The sequence below is a fragment of the Xiphias gladius genome, chromosome 10 (assembly GCF_016859285.1).
Source record: "Xiphias gladius isolate SHS-SW01 ecotype Sanya breed wild chromosome 10, ASM1685928v1, whole genome shotgun sequence".
Lineage (NCBI taxonomy): Eukaryota > Metazoa > Chordata > Actinopteri > Istiophoriformes > Xiphiidae > Xiphias > Xiphias gladius.
In genome coordinates this window covers 7669907-7692626 of record NC_053409.1, presented here as the reverse complement: position 1 = coordinate 7692626, position 22720 = coordinate 7669907, and the positions used below count along the sequence as shown (strand labels likewise).

Genomic DNA, 22720 nt, shown 5'->3' with positions numbered 1-22720 from the left:
TCACACCAACAATTCCAATAAAACAGAATTCTGCATAAGCTAAGCTGTCAGATTCAATATATAGATAATAATGTCAAAATATTCCTTTAAAAGGTGATGTTGCATGTTTGTCACTCCTTTAATAGTGTTCAAATGCACAGTAGACTTGAAAGAGATCTTTTATGGGAAAACTCTTTCAGAATTTAAAAGAAAAATTATTTCTAAAACAGAATTTACTTATGTTTTTATTTTTATTTATTTATTTTTTTATTGTGAGTGTGAACAAATCTCTCCAAAGGTTACAAACCAGAGAACTGAGGCATTGAACTGCAATGCCATCAGGACACAGCCTCGAGCTGCTCCACTAACTACAAACTGACTGTGACTTACTCTGGGGCCTCGAAGAGTGTGCTTTTTTTTAAAAACCCAAATGAGTTTTAGCTCATTCTGGTGCCAGAGGATAATGTACTCGCATTTCTGTAAAAAGCACCCTTGGTAATGCTGCTCTGTCCAAAAATTCCGAAATTGAATCGTCTTCGCCGGAGAAGATCCGGGCTTTGCAGCCTGATGACATCATAGATCAGTCTCTGCTTCCAGTTTTGAGGAAAAGTTGTTCATTCTCACTCATTAAGACTGAACTATCCAAGAACTAGTGTGCTTAGTTATTAAATTTGAACAGGTTGTTAATAATTCAGTGTCAGTGAAGTTGTAATATCATATTAGAGAAAAACTGTACATATAGGATGATAACTTTTTATCTTCTACTTGAAACAGGTTCAGTTTACTGTGTCTTAGTGGAGATTTTCTGACTAATTTATCTGACAAAAAGCATGACGCAAATATTTATTGTTTTTAGTTTTTTGAGGATGCGACGATGAGGATTTGTGGATATATTGCACCAGAAAAAACATGAGCGAAGCAGGGATATTCCAGGCAGTTGTAATAATAGCAGTTTTAGTGCTAGTAGTAGCAGTATCTTAGTACTTACAGTGCAGTATTCTACACGTAATGGAACCATAGATGTAGAAGCAAAACTTGCAGTTGTAACTTTTTCTGTTTCATTAGTAACAATAGATTTAGTAGTAATAGAAAAGAAGATTTTTTTAGCTATGGTAACACCTATGGTTGTAACAGCAAGGCTAAAGTTCATAACAGCTAATAACAGTATCACTAATTGTAACAACAGCTCTCCCAGCCGAAGTAACCATCCCACCAGTAACTAGTATTAGGCCTATTAAGAGGTAATTTTGTAGTAGCGGCATAGCATTAGCCAGTGGTCTGACTGAAAATCTCCAATCTCCATTTTATATTTATTTCTATTCTCAAAATCATTTATCACAAAACCTGTAACCTGTGTCCTCTATCAGGATCTTCCTTTGGCTAGTTACAAGGTAAAAAAAAACATATCAGAGAGCTCTGTGTTTGGTGGTGTGTCGGTAATTTTACAGATGGCTGCGTCAGCACAGCTTAAAAAGCTGCGTTCTACCGTTTTCACATTTTGAATTGAAGTTTCAGAAAATCTGTTATTCATGGATGAAGCAACTGGGGAGGTTTTGGAGAGCACTGCCTTTTGAAGTATTGTCATTTGTGAGATGAGCTACTGAATAAATTGTTCAGATGCCAAAATTCTGCAAAGGGATTAATGATAGGCTGCTTTGTTTTTATGCTGAAGCCCTCTGTGTTAGCACCCTACTATGACAATGCTGTGGTCTCATTGACACGAATGAGACGATGCTATTGTCTGTGTGAAAATTAATTCAGTAATAGAAAGTGTAATAGGGCAGTAACATGAGAAGCAGTACATGCAGAATGAGTGGTATAAAATACTGTTGATGTCGCGGTAGTGTTATTGATGTGACTGTTACCTTGTGACAAAGTTGTCAGCCAGCCGTAGCTCCACTGTGTGCCTATCAATGTTCGGTGGTACAAACAGTAGACCTTTCTTGGCACAGAGGGTTGCCAGGTTGGGTGACAGAATCTGACATACGCAGCGCTTCGGGCAGATCTGTGCCCGCACTGCCATGGCAACTGCCAGCATCAGACACAGCAACAGCCTCTCCATGGTTACCACTCCAGCTGGACACAACACCTGAAAAATGAGACAGATGGAGACAAAGAGAGAGAAATTGAGATGTTAATGAAATTGGACTTTTTTAAACAGGAACTGGGCAGAAATAAAATACTAGACAGAAATTCACCCATTTATTAACACGCTCTTTTAATATGTTCCCAGAATTTCTGCAAAGTCCGCAGTGCAAGGACGAACCTGTGTGCTTCCCACTGTGCACAGTGTGCTATAGTGATCACGCTACTGAGTATAACTTTCTAATGCTATGCTGGAATTACAGACTACTTATCATCCACTCTACTTTCTTCTGTATCAACTAAATCCTATGCCACTCTCAATGCAGAGTGGTATATTGAAAGCTGAGTGTATATATCGTAGTTAAGATGATAAGTGCAGTATAGAGAATGATGACTTGCACTTTACAGGGGTCCATTGTCAATGTACTCTGTTAGTATGCATCGAGAATCACTTTAAATATCAATATAACCCCTTATTAGACTCTTATTACACTTGGCAACTGTGGTGAATTTGATTCTGAAGATAAAAATATCAATGACCAGACTTGGCTCGATGAACCCAAAGACCTCACCATCAACTTTTAGGCATCACTAATCAGATCAAATAATTTGTTTCACTATCCGCATGGGGACATAACGCATTCTCTAGCCCCTTTCCCTAACCTTAACCCTTCCCCTAACACTAACCTGAATGTCATTGTAACCTGAACCCTAAAACCAAGTCTTAACCCTAAAAAAGCAGTCTGGACCCTCGGGGACCTCAATTTTGTACCAACAGTGTCACAGTCCCCGAGGATTAGTGTGTATTTAGTCCCAAACGGGTTAAAAAAACAAGCTCAAACAAAAAACACATATTGATAATATTTTAAAGAGTACGGTCTAGACCTACTCTATATGAAAAGTGCCCTGAGATAACTTCTGTTACGGTTTGGCACGGTATAACTAAAATTGACTTAACTTGACTTGACAAACACACACACACAGACACACATTCAGAGTCATCATTAGTAAGCAGCAGTGCTTGTAGTTAATTAGGAAAGATTTAGAGAGAGAGAGACAGAGCAGGGCGAGAGAGAAAACGCTCATTAATGACAACCTTGATTGGGGTTTGAAGGACATGGGAGAATCAGGATTAAAGGGATCACAGTGCAAACGCACAAATACACACACACACACACACACACACACACACACACACACACACACACACACACACACACATACACACACACACACACGGTGAGGGTGAAACAGTTCAGGTTTTACCTTAGTGAACTTTTCTCACACTTTATTCTATAAAAAAATAAGCGTTAGCTGCAGAGTGGTGAAAAGAAGACAAAGTGAGAAAGATGAGAAAAACAGAAGTGTACTGTAACATTTTTTAGTACGGTAAAATTTAGAATGAGCTTGCGTCCAGTACCACTTTCCAATGAGTCAACCTTCTTAACTAATAGCTTTATTAATAGTAACAAATCATTTATTAATGCTTTATAGATCAGTTATATGCCATTGATAAGAACAGCCTTTTGCATGACACTTGTTATATCTATTGAGCTCTTTAATTGATTAGAATGAAGGATTACCTTTGAACAAAAAAAAGTTGTAGCTAATAACCCTTTATAAAGGTTGCCTTGTTTGAAAGTGGTAATCCACCTGTCATTAGACTGAGACTGATTTGTTTGAAAGAACAACAAAAAAATAAAACAAATGATGGCGGAGAATACAATATTTGCAAAGCAAACAAATCAATAGAAGCAGGTTATTCTAATTCAAGTCTGAATGTTTTTTCTGTTGTTCATGTCATTAATTGATTCAGTAATGCAATAAAACAGCAAATGACGGGCCTCAGTAATTAATGGCTTTTGGAAAGGAACAGATCCGATCACAGAGCTGGAATTCCCCTCACCACAGTGATGGTGTTAAAATCAAAATGCTTTTTTGCTCAGTTTGGCCTCCATCTGTGTTGTGAATTCATTACTGCCGTGTTTCTGCACTGCACTTCCCCGACATGGACTGTCAGTCAAACTGTTGTAGACGGGACTGTCGGCTGCCACTGCTCATTCCAAACTGGAATCATAATCCTTACCATTTTCTTCCGTCCTTGCCAGAGTAGTTTTCCTGGAGAATAACTGCCAGACTTAAGGTGTTTATAAAAGTACAATGTTTAAGAAACTGACTATAGGTTGAACCACTACAGCAATAATATGAAAAAGAGTGTAATGATTCTCTTTAAAAATGGCTCACAAATGTACAGGTATACTTTCACTATAGTATAACCACAATGACAAACAAATGCACCCTGTAAAAAGTATTTTGAAAAAGAATAATTGGAATGTGCTATGTATTGTGCTAATTCAGATGATCACATGACTAGATTCCATGTATTATACTGTATAAAATATAACAGACCAGAAGCAAACTCAGATGCCACCATAATAAAATCAAAATAGCAGATAAGGTTTTCGGAATTGAGCATGGTATATTGCAGAAGAGTTTTTTTTTTTTTCCTAATATAACGCAATACGCATTTGGTGTGCAAATGAGTATTTATAGCAAGGTGTATGCGGGCTCGCTGCAAAATAAACTACGAAAGTCATGTTAGTTGTATTGGAGGAACATGTCACCCAGTCCAATGGTATGGCTCATTGTGTTTTTAATAGATTTGGAACAATAAGAGAGCTCTGTGGCAGAGAGGAATAAGCTATATCAGGCTTTGCATACACAGGCCGCACATCATTGGATTGCATGCATGGATGGATTACTAAACAGGCCTATCAGGTACAGACCCAGGGGCCCAAAGGGTCACAGGGCCCCCATGGACTTCACCTGCCAAATGCCACTGCAAAAGACACAGAAAGAGTGCAAAGAGATGCGAAACAGGCACAAAGGGACACCGAAAAACTACAAAGAGACACAAATGGTGTAGTTACATGTCTGTGCCCAGGGACCCCTTTGTCTCAAAATCCTTCCATTCATGCATGTATTGTTATTTTTGGTCATTTTTTGGAATTTAGTGACAATAAGAAAAATATATAATATCAGAAGTCTCATCCTTCAACAGCACACCGACAAACCTGATCTAGAAAAATACAGTAGCTGTTTATGGTTGGGTATCAGATGACTGGGCTATGCAACATTGGACAGTACAATGACTGCTAGAATGACAATCACAGAGAAGTGTTTGGGAATCAATTTAGCTTCTGTTTCAGTAATTGACACTTTTCCTGTTGCTATCTAAATTGAGCCAGTGTGATAAAACTCTGCTGCAGGTTGATATAAGTGCTACATATTCATATCATATCAAATCACTACCTAGGTCTGACTAAGAAGCCATTCACCTTTCTCTACTCTAGCTGTGCGGTATTCTCTTTATATAGCTCTTTCATTTCTCTGTGTAATTACTGAGCTGAAATCTGCTGCGATGTCAGAGGTCATACAATCCCTGTTTTTCTCTCACTCTCTGTCTGAGTTCAAAGAATGAAGAGCAGGAAGAAAGAACGGCAGCTAAATAGAGCGCCGGATGACTCTCATGCACCCCCGCTACATAGAGAGAAAAAGAGAGAGAGAGAGCTTATGACCCTTGTGACATGGAAGCAGATATCAGCTCATTAATTAGACTGAGAAATGACTGTAATGAGAGCGAATGAGTGAGAGAGAGAGAGAAGTGGAAAGGAAACGAGAGAGAATTATCAGAGAGGGACAGAAAAAAGAGATCAGAGAATGAACTAATTAAAATGAGTGCTGAGGTGTGAAAGGAAAAGGGGGAGAGGGACAAATTTCATTTAGCGAGAGGAGACGAAGTAGGATCGATGATGCCGGCGTCACGCTATCACACTTATACGTGACACGAAAACCATATTCACCATTCGCTGTATGTCACACACATATAATAATGAAAATGACACCAGAATGAAGATCAGTTTCACACAAACTCATCTCCTCAAGTTACTGACTCTGTGTAGCTCGAGGTGACATGCAGGAGCAGTGGGATCAAATTGAATGGCACATTAACCAAATGGACTATGGGTAAGAAAGACAAATTAAGCTCTGTTTGTAATGTTGTGTAAAATATGAATCTGTTTCACACTTGTGCAGACTGCTTTATCCACTTCTTCTAAAGTCTTTCACACTGACACCCCAGTTCCCCAAAGGTCTCCCAGAAAGCCAGTTTCAACCCCGGCTTGCTCACTGATGAACAACTGGCTTCTTGGACAGCTCAAATGGATTCTCCACACGCTCCATATACTCAAACTGATCCTAGGCTGCATTCAAATCTCAAGGGGGATAACCAGTGGAACGACTTGGCAGTGAAAAGCGACGACTTGGAAGTACTCACACATTCAAACTCTTTTAAGGCTGCCAAGAAGCCGTGATTGAAGATTTCTGTAGACTTGTTGCTCCTGATCAGCTTCTTCACACTTAAATCGTATCCAGTTGGCCAGTGATACATTTGAGGTCATGTGTTTTATAGCAAACCATACAGTTCACTATTAAGAGCAAGTAAAAAAAGAACCCCAGCTATTTCAGTGTATTTTCCTGTATTCAAACCCTTATTTTCCATGTTGGAAGCTGAGCTAAACTGTTATGTAGGGATTTCTCTAAATTAATGGAGGCTGTTGTTTTATCATTAGCTTAGCTGTGACTTAAGGTTTAAGACAGGTTTAAACCTTTGTCGTTTAGAACAAAATGACATAATCTGCTTAACCTCACTGCTTTGGTTAAGACTGCATCTGTGGTTTAGTCTAAACCCCATTGCAGTGTTTGGTCAAAACCACATAAGTGCCACTAGTAGTCATTGTATCGAGGTTTAAGGTCAAGTTAAAATAAAAAAAAATATCCTGTATGATCTTATAAAAGGCACACTATTAGAAATGTCAATCTAATGTCTTTGTGCAGTTACATTTAAAAGGTGTTTAATGTTCCTCATTTTCTGAGTACATGAACAGCATCATACGGTGTACCTCTAAATGACCTGCTGGGCTGATACAGTTATGAGGTAACTTTACATGCTATTTAGCTCAATGAGCTACATTTCAAAGCCAGCCATAGTTAGTTTTTTTATTTTTTTTTAAAGAACTTGTTAACAAGCAGTAGCCCACTGGTGGTTCAAGTCATCGCAAACTGTTTAATCCCATAGAAACTTTCCCTCACATTCTCCTAAGACACTAAATTTGTCAGGATGAATTTTGTGTAAATGTGTATAAAATGACATCTAGAATGTTTCAAATTGAAGGTATAATGAAACCTTACAACACATGTATTCCTGTGTTTGAATAATTCACTCAGTGTAAACATCATGTTGTTTCAATGAAGAGCTGGAACTAGCCATAAAGATTATATGCCAGTTACAAAGTGTGAAATGGGATACTTTTCCAACATTGAGGCTATTTAAGGGGGAAAATTTGAATAATATGATGTTAACTAGATGACAGTTAAAAAAAAAAAAAATTCTGATTATATTTGCCCAGTGAAAGCGGAGGTGGAGTGCCTTGGAGTGCCCACTTCACCTCTGACTGACTGACGTGAACTGTATTTTTAAGTCGAGTCCTCCGAGCCACAGTATTTACCACATGACGTGGATGTGACTTTAGAAGTAAGAAACCAATCTGGATTCCTAGAGATGTCATCCAGCAGTTTGCAGGACTCTTTGCTGAGGAGTTTCAGGCAGTTTCCTATGGTAATTGTGCTGTTAAAATAGATTAATCATGTTAGAGTCAGAAATGCTCTTCATGTGTTAAAGTACTCTCCATCAGTCTCAGAGCGCTGGGCTCTTGTTGAGGAGAGCAATGTTATTTACCACGACATTGCAGCTATAAAATCCACACAGACCTACATATACAACCTCAACAGATTTAAGTGACATAGAAAATTAGATCATTACAGAGACTGCATTTCATAACAGTCTCTCACACAGCATTTATTTTTAGATTACAGATATTAGAATGGTGGTGCAAATACAGAAGCTTATGCAGATTTCTCCTTTATTTGTCAGATTCCTGCTGGTTAAAGCAGAATATGGTAATATGAGATTATTCTAATGCTTATCTCAGTCATTTCATTTGACATGGAGCATTTGCTCGGTTGTATTGCACTCAGCTATTATGGAATATGGCTTGCAGAGATTAAGATAATATTTGGAATTTGATATCATATTCGATATATTTGAATAATATTTAGGATTACTGATTGAATGTGGATCATTGCAAATACGTGTACAGATAATTGTCCAATACATCTACAGATTGCTTATCAGTGGGGTATTTACTTAATCTATCCTTAAGAGTTTAAATGTACAATCTGTGATCCAATGGTAAAGAAAAGGGTAACCCAAACACTACCATTTAAAGGTTCAGTTAACCTGAATTACAAAAAAAACATATTTTGTCCCTAGTAGTGCAATTTTTTATCCATCTGTGACATTGAATGATCCTTTAAAACACAGCACTTTTAAACTATATAGACAGTGTTACTGTCATTTGTTAGTTTTTCCATCATTGTTTTCCTTTTTTTGTGTGTGTAATCCAAAGAAAAAAAGAAATCTGAACATCTGCAAATCCATGACGAACAATATGATTTGATCTGAAGCCCTAGAGCAGCCAGTAAATGGACATTGTGATGAGATTGTTTTCTCAACTGCTGTTTCAATAAACATAACACAATCATTTAAGATTTAATCTATCTAATTGACTTTAATTTATATTTTAATTTATTGATTTATTTGGTCAAATCATTTCTTCAGGGCCTTTAAATTGTATTTTGAGACAGTGTGTGTGTATTTCTAATATGATACGATACAAAGTATTTGGGACACTATTAAGCAAAAAAATTACAATCCCTTGTTGATTTCACTCATTAATGCACCTTAGTATTGACGAGATGTGTATGAGGTACGGCACACATTAAGAAAGGATCTGAGACAGTCAAGATAAAGCTTGTTCAGAATGGGAGGACATTTAGTCCCAGGGTTTTATACACAGGGTGCACACATTTTCATTCAAAGCATGGAGATGAGAGTATATTGCTGTCGCTGTTGCCATACATTGCTGTTCCTGTTTTACATTTTCTGAAGTGAATTAATATTTTACATGGTCTTCTGCCTTTAAACATGTACCTTGGCTTGTTTGTACCAGAATCTAATGCATAACATATAAACACCAATGCCCAAGCCACTTAACTAACCTGCTGCCTTCCTATTCTCTAGCCTCCACTCTGGCTTTGTTTTTCTGTGTCCACTGGCATAAACCTTATGCTAAAGCTAATGGCTTTACCCACTTGAACAACAGGGATCAGCAGCTGCCTAAATACATCGCAATTACTCTTTATTCAATTAGTTTACTTTGAGACTGCTGCACTGAGCACAGCTCAGCAGCTATAAAAACCCAGAACGCGCCTATATGAGCACATGAGCAACCAACCACCAACGCAGACACACAAACACACACAAAAGCAGACAAGTAAAATGAATCCAACCAACACTAATACTAGATTCTCATTTGCATGGGTGCTTTTCATTCAAATCAGAATCCAAATATATTCTGTGTGTGGTTTTTGAAAGGCTACGAAAAAAGAAACCTCCCATGCATAATTACACTTGCTAAACTAAAATGGACAATCACTGTTCAAGGGGGAGGTTTAGCGAATGGTCAATTCCAATCCATTTACTTGACTCACATTGACTTACGAGTCATTTTGCACATGTATGTTTTCATTGCATCGAGGCTGAGAAATCCTGTTTTAACCTGACCCCCCCCGTCACTGTCTCCATTTCATGACTGAATTGGATTTAATGGATGAAATCAAACCAATCAAAGGCAGATACAGCCAGCCGGATGATTTGTAGGAATACATGAGCTGCCAGGAATATGAGACAATCACCGCCAAGGTCAGTCTGATAGCAGTGGAATGAGAAAACACACACATGGACGGAAACACACACACACACACACACACACACACACACACACACACACACACACACACACACACACACACACACACACACACACACACACACACATGCTAGAAACCTTAAACTCCAAGTATCGATTTTAGGATTTTATGCATGTGTATGACTGGGAGGTAAAGAGAAGCAGTGAAAGAAAAAAGGGAAAGCGAGAGGAAGAAGTGTAATTGGATATCTTGGTGGTGAGAGCCTAACAGTGGTATTTTAAGTGCCTGATTCATGTCGGTGCTGTGTAATATCTGGTCTACAACGCTATTTCCGCACCATTACATCACAGCACTATTTTTCACAACCAGCCAGAGTGCATTCATCACTGGCTATCAGATGATATCGTGTTCACAAGACAATTTCTGTACCATAAAATTACGATCACTATCCCTCAAAATGCACACAAGTGCATACATCAGATGCTGAAGAGTATCTGATGTAAAATGGTTTCTCAGCCCATTGTTTTATGAGGGATCAAGGACTGGTGGTGCCATTAAAATACATAACCATAATCTTTTAAGGTGTAAAGCAGCCCGTACATCATGGAACTGGATTTCAACAGCATTTCACCATGTAAGCTATAGTCCAGTCTTGACAGAAGAGTGTATGTCATGGAAGGCAGAGCAATAACTAACATAAAATACTTTAAAGCCACGTAAGAGGTGTAGAAACGCCAAAGTTGGTCTGCTGGATGGTCGGCTTATCCCCCATTTCTATGCAGAGTGAAGCAGCTCAACAAATATTGGATGAATACCAAGAAGTTTTGTATAGATATTCAAGTTTCCCAGAGGATAAATTCTAATGACTTTTGTGATGCCCGGACTTTTCAATTCACACCACCAGTAGGTTAACATTTTTGATTCATTGTAAAATGTTTTGATTATTGGATTGCCATGAAATCTGGTATATTGCCCCGCTGACGTGTAAGACAGAGAGTTGTTTAGCACAGACAACAAGTTTGCCTTAGTACACCCTCACAGCCTGCTAACATTTTTTTAGAACATTTCACAATAATATACTTATACCGACATAGATTTTAAAAACTGCCCATTTCAGAGTGATGATTTCGGAGTCAGAGTTGGTGTGGATTGAACGAATGGATGTTTCTAATACCATTACATCATCATACCTACCCATCAAACCACAAAACTGTGAAATTCTGACGACTTCAAATTGTGTTGTACAACTATTTTTGCACTGCCCTGTTTACCTCAGACAGTGAACAAATCGGGCTCACCATGAAAAATAAATACATTTAAAAAAACGTAAAGTGAATGAAACTGGAACAGATTCAGGTCAGTTTTCTCACTGTAGACTCGATCACTAGACCCCACAAAATTCCAAGCTGCCATGCTCCACATACAATAACAGTGCCTAAATGCACACAGCTGTAGCATGTTTACTGTGTAGCTGGTAAGTAAGAGGCATTGTTTATAGCCGTAAATACAGCTCTAGGGCAGTGCACTGATGCTCTGCAATGCTCTCTTAGAGTTAACTGGCTTTGTGTCTGTTGGGCATCTGTATTTTAGCTGGGTGCACAAAACAAATGCATAAAAGAATAATTCTTCACAGGTCTAGCTTTTACTACAGTATAGTATGGGACTACCAAATCCCTTTCGAATAAAGCACTCTTTTAATAAAAAGCTGGTTTGGATATTGGCATTTAGAATCTACTTGGAAAACACAATCTGCGCTCTCAGACACACACAAACAAGAAGGATCTGGCAACTACAAGCCTAAAGGTGCTTGCTTTCAGATGGAAAGTGAAGCAAAACATTTTGGTAGTGTGAATGCATACAAGATCAATGGAAAGACGTGGACTGAAGCAAAGACAGGTCCATTCCAATATCATCCATTCTTTTTTGGTACCTGGTCTTCCTGTTACGGGTTGCCAGGGTCTACTCGAATGCAAAACGTTTTATCTTGAGCAGAAAATATGAGGTTATCCTGTGTTTGCTCAAGCAAAAAGAGGGGGACCTGGAAAAGCAGAAACTGGAAAATCTTCCAAATCTTGAAATCAGACACACACAGTACACTGCTACACTCCACACACAGATTCGGTGTGTGCTGTCAAAGCAAATGTCCATTTGCTGTTTGTGGCTAAAAACACAAAAACACGCATTAAATTTGCCACAACACAGAGGGATGAGAAGCCAAGAGTATATTTTGCAGAATAGTCTCACAACATCATGGGAGCAAATGCTGGGATTTACAGGCGCTATTAAGTGCATTTGCAAAATCGAGGTGTGTGTCATTAACTAATAGTTCACAGCTTATTTAACCCATAATGCTCCGTGTTTTCTGCAGCTGAAGTGGATCACACTTTCAATTCAAACACAGCTCCAAGGTTTACTTGGAAATGTACTGACAAACCAGCCTCTCAGCAAGGTCTCACTGTGATTACAGTTCTCTCATATACCCAAACAAACCACTCCGGGGTTAAAATGACTGCTGCAAAGCAAATAGGTGTGAAAATGCCTCAAGAGGCGTTGGTTGGACTGTACAACAGTATCTTCCATAACACTGAGATGAACAAGCCAATGCTTTCTTGTCTTTTTCTTCCTCATATCTAACAGAATTCAGCAAAACATGGAACACAGTAAGTACCTTCTTAGAGTCACAAGTGCTAATTTTCTTTGCTGCAGATGGTTTTATTCTCTCAGAGGCATAGAAGTGTTTGATGTTAATAAAATGACATCATTTTTTTCACTCTGTCATCCAACCTGCCACAGCGCAGAGACACATTCACATGGCAGAAGCATAAAAAGGGTGAGATATGTTCCATTTCTGTACAAAAAAAAAAAATTCCCATTAATCTAACCTGTCGTTACACATTTAAACTTGGGAAAGCACAAAGCAGATTTGGCATTTTTAATGTACTCATGCATACAGATGGAAACACCCTTCTGAGATCAAATCTGCCAAATATAGTCTGCCTCACAATTCTGCATCGTCCTGTCTCGTTCACACAAGTGAAAACCCGCATGTACCCCCACATTCACACCCTCACAAAATCTGAACATCTTTGAACTTAGATAGTATAGGAATAGGAATTCTGGACAGAGTATTTGGAAAGGATAACCTACGTATGTGCGTGGGTCATAATTATTCTTCAATTTCAAACTCTAAGTAATGTTTTGGCATGTTTGAGATCACCACTACATATTCTGTGTGCGCTACTTTCCACTGTTTTTCTGTGACACTAGTACTCAGATTGAATTCAAACTTCGCCGTAACTGGATCCTGTTCATTTTAATATGCAATCAAATTTAATATAGAGAGACTTAAATTTGCTTTGAATTTGTAATTTATCAAACTGATTATATTAAAAATGTTATGCAGTTTGTAGTAAATGAATATGGTCCTTAACAGTTTGTTGACCTGTAAATGACTTCCAGCAGTAACAGACTCTTTTCCTTCCCGCATATTCTGCATTTAATAAAAATGTGTATGGTGAATGTATGTGTATTCAATCTATTTTAAGCAGTTTGAAGTTCATCTGGAACAAAGTGAATATGCAATTATGAACAAATTAAGCAAAACCATAAGTGATGATAGCCTCAGTAAGTATGAATATTTGATCATCAGAAGATACTGTAGCTTCCTCATAAAAATACTGAAGTTAAGAAAAAGAGAGTTCCTGAAAATGTGACAAAATTTAAGTTGGCTCAAATGAGATGACTAAAAGAGAATCAGAAAAAAAAAAAGAATAAAAGACTACTAGAAATACACAGAAAGGGCTTATTTTCATAATGGGCTCTCTGGGGTGAAAAAAGTAACTATTAATCATGAACTGGGAAGGGGCAATGAATATTTTATTTAAACAGTCTAAATTGGGTCAGGTTGTTTTATATTAGAATATATGAGAGACAGATAGTGACAGTAATGGACTGAAATACAGTAGTAGGGTAAAAGGATCACATACGACTGACAGAGAGAGAAAAAGAGATTGGGACAAGAGAAGGCACTGTTTCCATTCAAGTGTCTTGTCAAACTTGACTGAAAACTGAAATGTAACTAGTAGCAGCACTATACATAGATCAGCCACAGCATTAAGACTCCTAAGCTGTTAGAAGCTAGTGGCTAACTGTGGCTGAGTGCCGTTTGGCGTTGGGCAGGTATTGTAGAGTGGCTTTTTGGAGCTGTTTTGCTGAAAACAGCTGCCTGCTGCCGCCGGAAACGACGGCGTGAGAGCAGAGAGAGTGAACCAAAATCGTGACGATGTGGGGCGGAAAGCTAAACAGTGAACCGAAACTTGCTCTAAAACTCCATGAAGCCAAGGGGAGCTGCAGATACGTGATAATTCTCTGTAGCTTCATTACTACAATCAATGCCTCTCACATTACAAATTATCCTATCATAGATTGTTATTAGAAAAAATATCTATTATAGTCACTTGAATTTTAAAGCGTGATTAATTGTACTGAGTAAGATCTGCAAATATAATATATATTATTGAAATATTATATATATATATATGATGCAAATTTGGATTTGTATCATGGGCCAAAAAGGCTGGTGCAAGGTTCTAGTCAGTGCATTTAACCAGCTAACTTGAATCCTGCTTTCTCATACCTTTCCCAGGCAATCTATCCATAAAAAGTAGTCTGTATCTATTGCATTACAATCTTTTCTCCTCAGTTTCTGCTGTTGTAAACAATATTATCAATTAGTTTAACTTGCAGCTCCTCTGAAGAAGATGCCTAATGGACACTCGTAGTTGACAAAGGTTGACTTTCACTGGGTGGTGTATTTTTTTTCCTCTTCCACAACTCCAACAGCTGAAAGCATCACAATTTGAGACGTCACATCATGTTTGATTCGTGCAGAAGCATTATCAGAAAATAGTGTAACAAAGTGCGTATTTCAGGGGGCAATAAAGCTCTTACTTTTTTGTACATTAATGATTCATTCATTCACTGCAACCCAGCCACTTTCTCTCCTAGTGGCTCGTTGGAGGCACTGCAGTGTCTACAGACAGCCTTTAGGATCATTCACTCGCCTCCACTCTGCAGCCCTGCCGAACTGTGTGGGGAGCTTAACGTCTTACATCGTGTGACACTGTTTGAGTATTAAACCCTCTGTGTACATCGTTGTTGATATGCGTTTGAAATTCATAATTAATTAGCCATTTGTGTATGTCGACACCGTTATGTTACCCTAGAAATGTCTCTGCTCTGCCAATAAAGCACATTAGATTTGAATGGATGAAGAGATAGAGCGGGAAAGAGCGATATAGAGAGAGGTGGGAGGATGACAAACACTTTCCATCATCATCCTCGAGGCAAGAGGAGGCTGCATGCTTACATAAGAATAGTCACACAAAACAACACAAATACGCATCTCCACACACATACTTGTCTTGCATTAGTTGTGAGGACACTCATTGGCATCATGCATTCCCTTGCCCCTTACCCTATCCTTAAATATAACAAATAAATGCCTAACGCCAACCCTAACCTGATTCTAAACTGACCCCTTAAACCAAGTCTTATCCCTCAAACAGCCCTTTTAGTGTCAAGCCACAATTTGTCCACACAACCACAGCAAGACATGCACACACACACACACGCACGCACGCACGGATCTCGTTTTTGTTTGTTTATATGCGGATCAGTAAATGGGGTTGGCCCACGGAGCAAAGCATTGTGGGAGGGCATGGCAAACACATTATGGCATTAGCTTGTAATGACACATTGTTAGTTCACATGTGTGTTTGTGTGTGGTATCTGAAAATAGCCTGTGTGAGAGAGCAAAGGGGAACGTGGAAGCATCTCTGTGCCTTTCTCTTATCTTATTTTCTACTGTATCGCACTGGCGCCTTTGACAGCATAGATACTAGGAAGAGTGTGAGGGGGAGAGATATAGTAGTTGAAATGATAATCAAGAAGCAGCCGTCTCTCTTTTTCCAAACAGTTATAAACAGAACGGGAAAATTCTTACAGGGAAACCAGAGCTAGGCAAATCTCACTCAAAGGATGCCTATTACAGGGAAGCAGCTTCTTCTTCCGAATCGTCTCCCCAGCCCACTGCCTTACCCGTTACATCTAGACTACTGACTTTTTTCTGTGTTAGTGCAGAAGCAATCAAACAGCTAACATGTACACAAGGCAATCCCCAACAGACTCTGTACTTCTGAATGTTATCTTGAATGTGAATCACTTGAATGTTCTATTTTGGTCTAACTAGATTTCGACTTGAAAGAAGATCCAACCAGACATTTAATTTGCACAGATGAGAGCAATGGTCTGGTTTTTGAAACCACACCAGAGCTAGTAACTGATGCATATATGACTCTAAAATTCCTTAATCACATCGAAAGCAAATTAGCCGTAATCATCCTGAGATAGTTTTCAAAATATGTGATGTGTTACCTTTTAGTCCTTACCTAATACCTGATACTTCATGACAATGTTGTAGTTCTTTCTTTACTACAAAGTGCACTGTGAGTCTTTTTTCTTATCTTTGATGTGTAATTCAAGCATATTCTTAGGAAAATGCTGACCACAAATAAAGATATACTGTATCTGAAAAATTGTTTTACCTAAAACACTCAGCCAAAAGGCCCCTTGCTCTGAGTAGTGTCCGCAGATATTCCTTTTTTTAAGCGGCAAACACCCCATCAACCTCCACCAGTAAGGCAAGGCAGCTGGTTAAGTATCCTGTGAACCGAAACCCAGTAATTTACTGGCTAATTAGCACTTATCATGACTGCCACTATCAGAACACAGACTAAAGCAGGTGCATTACGTTGGCTATGTTTGTTCTTCAAGTGTTTTCCTATTTTTTATTGTGCGTTCTATTTAGTGTGAGGTGTTTCCTCTTTTTTCTGCTACTATGTATTAAAGCATTTATCCTAAACATTAAACAAAAACTCTTACATCTCCTAAGATTAAAGATACCATGACCTTTGTATTACCAGTCATTACTGATGGTAACATTTTGTATTTACATATCGCCTTGTTTTCCCAACCGTAACTAGGTTTTTATCATTTGCACGAATCAGTAATCAGTAAATAAAACCATTATTTTTAAATTTATAGTCATTACTCTGTAATTAATAGGCAGTAATTTAGCTTAAATTGGGGGGTCAATCAGAACACAATATGAGCAGCTCTGTTAATAGTCAAAGCTCAGCATTGTTAGCCATAAACAGGAAGGCTAAATACCAATGTCTGGTTAAGTATTTCACATCACTTTTCTTCCCAACAAATACCTCCTCTACTCTCTCCATTCTCTACTTAACATTTCTCTCTCAAATAAGGGAAAAAATATATATATAAAGTGCATATAGCAAGTATTCAGACCCCTCCAGACATGATTGACTCTTAGAATTGAGGCCAAACAGTTCAATCTTGGTTTCATCAGACCAGCGCTAGGAAGAGTCCTGTTTTTTCCAAACTTCTTCCATTGAAGGATTATGGAGGCCACTCTGCTCTGCTCTTCAATGCAGCTTAATTTTTTTTGTAGCATTCTGCAGATCTGTGCCTCGACACAATCCTGTCTCTGAGCTCTGCAGACACTTCCTTCGTCATCATGGCTTGGTTTTTATGCCTGATAAGCATTGTCAGCTGTCAGACCTTATATAGACAGGCGTGTGACTTTTGAAATCATGCCAATTGAATGTACCACAGGTGGACTCACATCAAGGCACAGAAAGATCTCAAAGATGATCAAAAGAAATGGGAGGCACCTTAGCTAAATTTCGAGTGTCATAACAAAGGGTCTGAATACTTCTGTCAATGTGATATTACAGTTTTTCCTTGTTCATAAATTTTCAAAAAATTATGAAATTCTGTTTTCGCTTTGTCAATACGGGATAAGTTACTCCCTCATTTACGGAGGAATAGTCTGCATAAAATAATGCCCTTGCCTTTCCCCTCCTTAGATTAAGCTGCCTGTGATGTTGGTGACCTGGGGAGTTAATTTTTATCCCAATCACACCTCCAGTGGTTTATTAGAATTCTGCCACCTTACTCATTCCCTGCTTGCTTTTTTGCTAGCATCAATAAGAACTTTCCATCTGGGGCTCAGGAGGCTCCAAGTAGACTCCATAGTCAGACCCCAGAAAATGGATAAACAGGATGGTAGGAATAGAATTAGGTAATTGTTGTAATGTTGTGTGTATTTTTATTTTTGAAAGGCATGATTGACAATATGAAGCCATTGCCATTGTTAATGTAACTTTTTTGAGCACTTGTATGATAACACTCTCCCATCCTTAAATGAGACGTTTCTGTCACCAAAAATGTCCAACACACTTGTGAGTCCTTTTGACATTTCTTGATGACCCGAGATTTATTTGTAAAGCAGACTGAGTGCAAAGGAACCTGCTCAGGGCCCCATTTCAAAACCCTTTTTAAGAAATGAAAGTTGTTTCCCAAAAGGGGAGTAACTTAAGACATTCTTACAAGTACCTCCTACCTTCTCGCTTTAGTGTCTATTGTTAGTGTTCATCATAGAAGGCTCATGATCGCTGATGTTCACTGCTAAGGGGTGTTTAACGTAAAATATGAGATGATGTTTAACTTAGAAAATAAAAAAAACAAAACAAAACTAATGCACACAAAATTAAGTGAGCATTTGCTTTTGCGCAATTGACCTGCCAGTTTTTGTCACCATCGTTCTCCTTTCCCTCTTCTTGTCTAAAATAATAATCTCCCCTGGCTGCTAATGTTCTGTTTTCAGTTTCCATATCTTCTTTTGCCTTTTTATTTATTGTTTGTATATCTTTTGCCACATATAGTATCGGTCTGACACAGAAATGATGAAAGAATGACACTGCGACCACTTTGAAGAATCGACAACTGATTATGTATATCAGCTTGTAAAAACCGTCAATGCTTGACTTTAGGTTTACTTAATACTTAAGGAAAATGTCTGCCTGTCTGGAGCAGCAGCTGAATAAATAAACCTTTAGTTTCCTAAACATATATATTGTGTAATTTACAACACTTGTGATTTATATGTTATTGATATATAGTGTGCCTTACAGACAGTTAAAGCATTAGGTTACTTTAAAATATATTCACCATTCACAACAGCACCATAGAAACCCAACATTAAGATGTTCTTAGCAGCCTTAAGTGCTGCTTTGTAAAATCTGTAAAAATAAATTATAAAAATGAAATCCAAAACACTCACAACTTGTAAGATCGATTGTTGTCAGGAAACAAGGCCCAGCTTCCTGGTTAGTAAGAAAGAAAAAGAGCAAAAGTTACTCTGGGGCAAGAGTGCCAACCAAATGTCTAAAATATAAATGAAAATGCAGAGCCAAAATAAAACAGACCCAGAGGTTGTGCTTGAATAAGCCATGGAATCCTCCATGGTACCTGGTCCTAATGTAGCCTGCAACCTGCTGTTATCAAAGTTACTAAATAAAGACTTTATATATATATATATATATATATATATATATTTTTTTTTTTTTTTTTTTTTCCCTGCGAGTCTAGCTGGAGGATGTACTTCAGACATGGTCAAGTTTTAAACAGACTATGGTAACTGCTGGTCCCAAGCCAACCCACTGAGATGTTTACTTTCCGAAAAAAAGCTGTCTTGACCTTGTAATTTTCTTATTGAGTACTTCAATAAGAAATGAGATACAGAGCACGAGAGAGCAGAGGGACAGACAGAGAGAAAGAGACGGGTAGAACTGTGGCGTGCGAGCAGTATGTCACAGGGGACAGTGTATAAGTGTGTGTGTGTGTGTGTGTGTGGGTTGGGTTAAATAATTTACACTGATACAAACATGAGCATACTCTTTAATTATTTACACGCCTCACATTTAACACACAATCACACACACACAAATGCCAAATTTAATGTATTCGGTATTGAAAAAATAAAAGTCAGTCAAAAAGAATTACCATGAATTTTTAAGAAATGCACAGCACTCGGCAACAAAGAGAAAAGTACAAGAAAGTTAAGGTGAATCACAGCAAGAGACATGGCTAGTAAGAGAGAGCAGTGTATGCAGGGAAAATATTAAACTTGCATAAACCTTTTTCTCAGTGTTTACCTTGCTCCCTGTATCCCACTGGGTCGTAGCAATAAAAATGGTCAGAGTACTTTAAATTGAAAAGTATGGGGTTTGTGGCCAGGTCAACTGCTGTTTTGCAGTACTTTATTTCCATAAAGCAGGCAGTACACAGGCCATAAGTTTAAATCAAATTCCATTTATTTGCCCATGCAAGTGAGCATCAAACATCCTCTCCTCCATACAAAGCAATGGCTAAGGTGCCCGTGAGCAAGACTCTTGAGCTGCCCTGCCTGCACCACTGACGCAGCTCACTGGCTAAAAGTAGCAGAGTGAGGTTGTACTAGGAAACTCCCAGGTGTCAGTGTGTGCTGAATTGTAGCAATGAAGGTGAAACAGCTGCTGGAAAAGAGCATAAAAGCATTTATGGATAACAAAAAGATCTTTATTTATGTAGCACTACTTCAAACCAAAGCACACCTGAAAAATATTTAAAAAAAAAAAAAAAAAAAATTCAATCAGCTGCAAGAGCAACGAAAACAAATGCTTGTGCAAAAGAAAACCATGAATAGAGAACAATGAAATATTTAACTGTATTACATCAAAAAATGTACTTTTTTGTTTTGTTTTATGTGAATTCCATTGAAAAGTGTGGGTAGTCTTAGTCTTGTGGGTAGTAGCTGGTAAAGAAAAAATCACCATTTGAAGAAATAATGCAAAAATATCATGAAGATTTACTAGGATTTATTGCTTAAACTGGCTACTTCTTCCAAAATATTTTAGGTGTGACGATGTATGAAGAAAAAAATCCTCAATTTACAGAGACAGTGAACTACTTCGGGAACTTCCTGTCACTGTCATTCCCTTAACTTAGGTGCTGTGCCATTTATTTAGGTGTTTACTGTTACTGTATATTGCTCCTTTGCCTTACAGTAGAGACCTTCAATATATGTTGCTAAGGCTGAAAAAGGAATTAGGCCCGAAAAATGAAACAAAATCAATGAATCCCCTTGCGTGATATTTATGAACGATGCATGAATTTTGTCATCATTTTCTGCCCAGATCTGTTCGTTAGTGTTTGTTTCCCTGCCAGTGAGTATCTGTTTCTCTCAGTACTTTAATTTGGGTCAGGTGGCAGACGTGTGAGGTTTTCACCATTAGGAGGGAAATGATACAAATAAACTCCACACATATGGGAAGTTATTTACAAATCTCTTTGATCAGTCTAATGCCAACCTCATTGTGTATGTGCATGCGCGTGTGTCTGTGTGTGCATATGCAGGTGCTACGCTATTGCCTTTAATGTGTCAGGGACTTATCAATAGCTACCGACTAATCACCACAATATCTAGGTTAAATACAGATCACTACTCTATGTGCGTGAGTGTGTTTGTGTGCATTTGTTTGCATGTGTGTACAGATACAAACATACACAATAACACAATAACTAGGCTAAATCCAGCTTGTTCCTTTGTGTGCGTGTGTGTGTGTGTGTGTATTAGCCCTCGCATAAAAATATCCGTACCTGGGAGGGTGACTAATCTAATTTTCTCCATCAAAAGCTACTTGCCACTTCACAGTCATAGAATCATTCACTGGCTACTGTGAAAGCTGATGATGATGATGATGATGACTATGATGTGTGTGCGTGTGTGTGTGTGTGTTTGTGTGTGTAAAATATGTGTAAAAAGCCTGCAAAAATCCTGTGATTTCTCTGAAATGTTATGGTTTATTGATAAATACTCCTGTTTAAATGTGTCACAGATAACATTATAACCTGAATAGTTTGTCATATCAATATTAACAGACACCCCCATAATTATTAGAGGTGAGTTTTTTTTACCATTGATATAACTGTGTATCAGTGTTTTTCAAACTTTACACTGAATTACATTTATAAAAGGCTCTTAGATGAAGCAAGTAACAGAATAAGGAAATCCTATCAGCTCTTATACAAAGTGTTCTTTAAAAAATAGTGAAATATGTAACATGGTTTTGCTCAGTTCAGTTTTGTTCATTTGTGATCTATTTACAAATTATGTGCAATCAAACGTTATAAGCCAGGAGTTCTTTGTCTAAAAACCATTCCAATGCACACAGTCATTTTGTTTTTAGTTCAACCAGGCAACCAGTTTTTAATATCAGCTGTACTGACATGAGGCCCATACCCAAGAGATGAGAAAGTTAGAGAGGATCAAAGTTGAATTACCGATGCAGTGTAGATTCAACTGGAGCTTAAAACTCAATCTGTCAACCTCAAGGGGGCCACAATTACTGACGAATTGTGTCTCTGAAAGCTGGTAACTGGATTCACCTGGCCCACAAAGGAGCTAAACACTCTGTATTGCTCAATAAAATGTGAATGTTGTAAAATCACGGCAATTATTTTTATGGTGCTTTGGTTTAAGGTAACTGCGATAGTATTACAACAGCCATGCAAAGCAAAGAAGCTGAGTTTAAATTCTAAATCTGTGATCCTACTGCTTGAGACCACATGACAGCGCTAACTGAGGCTGAGCAGACTGTTAACGCTATACAGTGGCAAGAAAGAGCTTCGATGGTGCTCAACGTACAGCTAATGCTTAGTACAGGGATGTCAAACTACTGCATTTACTGAAGTACTGAAGACCACGGTGTTCTCTTTAACTGTAAGACCGTCTCTCCACCGTGTTTCATAATCGATGTAAAAGGGGACTGGCCCATGGGAATCAGGTGACGTGGATAATTGT

The 22720-nt window shown here is 38.2% G+C and overlaps 1 protein-coding gene across 1 annotated transcript in view; it reads right to left on the bottom strand.

Moving 5' to 3' along the window:
• lrfn5a (leucine rich repeat and fibronectin type III domain containing 5a) overlaps positions 1-19197 on the bottom strand; it is a 42285-nt gene extending 23088 nt beyond the window's left edge. The window contains exons 1-2 of the mRNA XM_040137456.1: positions 19160-19197; positions 1845-2068 (exon numbers count right to left, since the gene is read on the bottom strand). Coding sequence (XP_039993390.1) covers positions 1845-2041 — 197 coding nt within the window. The 5' untranslated portion in view covers positions 2042-2068; positions 19160-19197. The remainder of the gene's footprint in view (positions 1-1844; positions 2069-19159) is intronic.
• Between the last annotated feature and the right edge of the window lie 3523 nt (positions 19198-22720).